This window comes from Penaeus chinensis, chromosome 13 (assembly GCF_019202785.1).
Source record: "Penaeus chinensis breed Huanghai No. 1 chromosome 13, ASM1920278v2, whole genome shotgun sequence".
Lineage (NCBI taxonomy): Eukaryota > Metazoa > Arthropoda > Malacostraca > Decapoda > Penaeidae > Penaeus > Penaeus chinensis.
This window is the reverse complement of record NC_061831.1, coordinates 26,004,474-26,009,473: the sequence shown is the minus strand read 5'-3', so window position 1 is coordinate 26,009,473 and position 5,000 is coordinate 26,004,474. Positions and strand designations below refer to the sequence as shown.

Here is a 5,000-nt window from a genome sequence, read left to right as displayed (position 1 = left end):
GTGTCATTGAGCCGTAAAGTCCTTTGTCGTGGGGCTTGAGCGAGGCCGAGAAAGGTGGCAGTGAGGAGCCGTTGACAGGGGAGGTGGGGGGAGATGTGGGATGGTCGGGGGGGCAGGAGGTAATATGAGTACGGACCGAGGACAACCAATGAAAGAAAAATGTAATTATTTTCCTCTCTTCAAAACGTTTGTACGCTTGGTTGAACGCGAATGGATTTCCCTGTGTATTTTTTGGGGTAAGCCTATGATACAGCCTGTGGTAATGAGGTAGGATCCATTCACCGTTGACCTCCCTCGTTGTTATCCAAGGTCATTCGCGTACCCCAGGGCAGATGCCAACCTTCAGTGTTTGCTCTCTTGTTCGAATATGTCGTGGTGGCCCAATAAGATTTTATTACTCTCAAATCGTAGATGTTTCTTCTGTTGACGTTGTTGTTACAATGGTTCCAAAATATATATTGATATATATCGCTCATTTTAAGATAATTTTTCTTATTTAGTCTGAAGCTTGTGAGAATTTACCTGTCATGGACCTTTGTCACACATATCACGGGTCCCAAGTTGCAGCTTATAATCGACACGCTCCTGTTGCTGGGGTAGTAGCAATTTTCTTTGTTCGTACTGCTAGAGTAAGCTCGTAAGCCAGTAGTACTTTTAAAAAGGTAAGGCTATAATGTAATCTTTTGCACAGTGAAAAGTCGCAATAAAATCTATACGTTCTAGTTTACGATAACGAATATATTCAGCGGAAAGCACAGCTTACTTCCAAACGGCGTTTCAGTGGCGAAGAGAATCCAAAACAGAACCAAGTAATGCAAAAAGAAACAAGCAAACAGTAATAGCATATATTCTATTTGTTTACCAAAATCAACATAGGTGTCTTCATACACCTATGTTGGACCACAGCCCACCGGAAGCGCCGAGAGTAATAGTATGCATAATGTCAGCGAGGGAAAACCCAAGGATAAGAAGGGATGGGCGAAGATGACCGTAGCCTTCAACAATCCGTGTTTTGTTGACTTTTTTCGTTTTAGCTTTTTTCCATGACGCATTCTACTGCGTAAATATACAGCTATTTTCTTCGAGTCATGTATAAGAAGGATTTACAACATTACAGTAGATATATAGTCTACGCCCAGGGATATAATAGTAATTAGGTAATCATTATCTTGTAACCACACATTCATCTCCTCCAGGAACCGTGGCGAGGAGGGCGTGGCTAAACATCATAATAGCCTAAGAATAAGGAGGAAGGGAAAGGAATTAAAGAAGAAGGAAAAACGAGGAGCCCGCAGGAGGAGAGAGACAGAAGATGGAGTCAAGAGGAGAGTTAAGTCGCCTCCAAGTGCTTGTGGTGGTGCTGGCTATAGTCTGCATGGCTTCGGCGAAAATCTCCAAGAGACAGAGTAAGTATCATAAAGACGTGTGTGATTATTTTCAGATAATGTGGATTGTGTACTTAATACAGATTAATTTCATGTTTTCAAAATATAGAATTATAGAAAAGCGGTTCAGAAACATCAATGCCGCACACGTATTCCTTGACCGCATTACGGTAGATTTCCCTTGGTGTCATGTCTGAAGGCTGCTTGCTTGCACTCTTTCCTCAGATAATTAATATGAGTTATCGTTGACTGAATACGTTTTTCGCATGGCAGAATTAATGATTGCATGACACAATTACATCTCGATTATTAGATCATTTAGTACCTTAACAGCGTTAATGATTACGGCTTAGGAACGTTGGACTCAACATCCTGAAGGAACACGCACCGGCGCTTTGACGACGTGAAGCTTGGCTAACTGTCATGCCGTTTCCTTCGCGCTCTCCATGGCATCAGTTCCATCTCCATTGTAACCACTTCCTGGGATAAACTATCGGTGTTGTTCTTTTGGCTTATTTTTCTTCTCTTTTACTTCGTGTTCACGTGTTACATCTTCGGTTCTCTTTTCCGGCCTTCAGTTAATGTGCTTTTTGTATGAGCTTTTTTATTCACGTTTTCGTATTTCCTTTATCTGCATCTTTCCCCGAGAAATCCTCGTCTGCTTCCTGTGACATGGCTAGCGACTTTAATCATTTGCGGAATTTTGGTGGAACACAACCTCCGCTTTATTTTTCTTGTTTTGTCGGTTTCTTTAAATGTCTTTTATTCTCGTCGTTGTTGTAATTAAGTCAACAGATAATTATGTATAATCGTCTCCTCTATTGCGGAGGTACGTTCGAAATATTGATACCAAAGTGACTCTGAGCGTCTTAGGTAATGAAAATCGAGCCAAAATTACATTTTCAAATGGCTAGACGTACAGATAGGTAAATGGATAGATGATTGATAGAAGGGTAAATAGTAAATAGGTAAATAGGTAGATAATTGGTAGAAAGGTAAACAAGTAGATACATACATATAGTATACATGTATATATCCATTCCATAAATATTTGTGTCTTCAGCAGCCAAGATACCGCATTCGGTTTGTCTCTCCGCTTCCTATAATTACCTTCACCCCCCACCCCATTCTCACCCCAACCCCCTCCCCACCTCTGTAACCTTGGGAGGTGGTATGGCTACAGACTTTGCCGCTTCCTTAGGCACGGATATTGCGGAAGTAGATTGTCTCTGGGCTGTTTCTGCTTGAGGGGTGAGGTCCAATGGTTAAGGATTTGGTTGCGCTCCTTGTGTTTATGTGATAAGCATGACTTTAGGTTCTTTGCGAAAAAAATGTTTTGGATGTGTGAGTGTGTGTATGTGTGAGTGTGTGTGTGTGTGTGTGTGTGTGTGTGTGTGTGTGTGTGTGTGTGTGTGTGTGTGTGTGTGTTTGTGTGTGTGTGTGTGTGTGTGTGTGTGAGTGAGTGTGAGTGAGAGGGTGAGTTAGTTTGTGTGTGTGTGTGTGTGTGTGTGTGTGTGTGTGTGTGAGTGTGTGTGTGTGTTTGTGTGTGTGTTTGTGTGAGTGAGTGTGAGTGAGTTAGTTAGTGTGTCTTTGTGTATGTGTATGTGTGTGTGTGTGAGTAAGTGAGTGAGTGAGTGTGTGTGTATGTATCTCTGTGTGAGTATGAGTGAGTGAGTTAGTTCGCGTGTCTATGCGTGTGTGTTTTCGTGTTATCGTGTGAATTCAGGCATTGTTAGATATGGATAGATGGCCAGTGTTTGTATCTGTGTGCTCGTGTACTTTTTGTCAGTGTATTTTACGTACGACGATAATTTTGTAACATTATATGCATTATTTTTCAGCACGTTTTTCGTATTATCTTTTCTTCCTTTATTCCTGAAATAATTTCTATATGTTAATTATCACATTACTAACACTGATACTATTGTTTTCTGTGTTGCAAAGCGTAACTCACATATGTTATCATAAGCTAAAAAAATAGATTAATAAATAAATAAAATCTGTGGTTTGCGGTATAGTATGTAGTGCCCTTACCCGTAAGAAACGACCTTATGTAGGGGTTTCATAGAGGCTAGAATCATGTCGTTTTCTTATATAACCGGAAACCTCGGGCCATGATGAATCGGTGGGAATCCGAGGGGGTTAATTTACACAAAAAAAGAGAGAGATAAAAAGGGAAGTTTTAAATGGTAAGAGGTACAGTACCAACGACACTATATTCCCCCGAGATGCTGCGTCGAATTTTCGTAAAGTAAGAAAGATTCTATGCTGTGGCAGGATACCTTTATAGTGCTGTGGAGAGAGAGAGAGAGAGAGAGAGAGAGAGAGAGAGAGAGAGAGAGAGAGAGAGAGAGAGAGAGAGAGAGAGAGAGAGAGAGAGAGAGAGAGAGAGAGAGAGAGAGAGAGAGAGAGAGAGAGAAGAGACCTACGCGCTACTCAGTTTAGGAGGCCCAAAGGGAACAAAAACACATAACGGACGTGACACAGATACATGTGGGTCTTCCCTCCAAGGATCGTTCACTTAACACCTCACAACGGAAACAGCAAGGCCCTAACCGAGCTGAAACTCAACGAAATATTTTGGGATAAAGTCTTCCATCATTTGGCATTACGGCCCCTCGGTTATTATCTCAACCCAATGTATTTATTGCTGTCGTGGCAACTCCCTTGCAATGAAGGTTTTAATAGGTAGAATCTCCTGGGGCTTGTGATAAATAACAGATTACTGACGCTGATAAATATCCGGCTTTCTCATTTTCTACCCTACTTAGGCCTGGGCACCTGGGTTAAAACACGGAATTGCTCCTTACGTGTAATATTTGTCTTAGGATTATACAGTAGTACTTCCACTAACCACAGAAACCACAGGACGTGTGAGTTTACGCAGAGTTTATGGTTCGATTAGGTTTTGGGACGAATAGCCTAATTTAAAGATTTGTTCAAGGCCGTTTTGACAGACACGAGAGCGGTCTAAGAAAATTGTTCATTTGTTCATTGCGGTGTTAATGGTAAAGGGGATTTTATTTCTCCAAATAAAACGTGTATTTTGAAACTGTGAAATGAAAGTAATACCAATAGCTTTCTGAAAATTAATGTATTGAATAAATGACGTGCTGTTGATGAATAGGTGTAAAAACGAGAAAAAAAAAATCACTTACTCATACCCACATACATAGGCTATATATATATATATATATATATATATATATATATATATATATGTGTGTGTGTGTGTGTGTGTGTGTGTGTGTGTATGTGTGTGTGTGTTTGTATGTGTGTATGTATGTATATGTATATATATACATATATGCATATATATAAATATATATATATATATATATATATATATATATACATGTGTATATGCATATATATAAATATATATATACATATATATAAGTAAATATATATATATGCATATATATATACATATATATATATGTATATATATGCATATATATAAATAAATTTAAAGATATATATATATATATATATATATATATATCTTTAGCGTATGTGTATGTGGGATTATATTTTTGGGTGTTGGTGTGCTTATGTGGACATTTTTCACGTTTTTACAGCCCACCTGTTATTAAGTTTTAGTTCAATAAGATT

At 39.1% G+C, this 5,000-nt stretch overlaps 1 protein-coding gene across 1 annotated transcript in view; it reads left to right on the top strand.

Moving 5' to 3' along the window:
• LOC125031823 (coagulation factor IX-like) overlaps positions 1 to 5,000 on the top strand; it is a 16,943-nt gene that overhangs the window by 1,527 nt on the left and 10,416 nt on the right. Inside the window, 1 exon segment of the mRNA XM_047622779.1 lies at positions 1,197 to 1,406. Within this exon segment, the coding sequence (XP_047478735.1) occupies positions 1,313 to 1,406 (94 nt within the window). The 5' untranslated portion in view covers positions 1,197 to 1,312.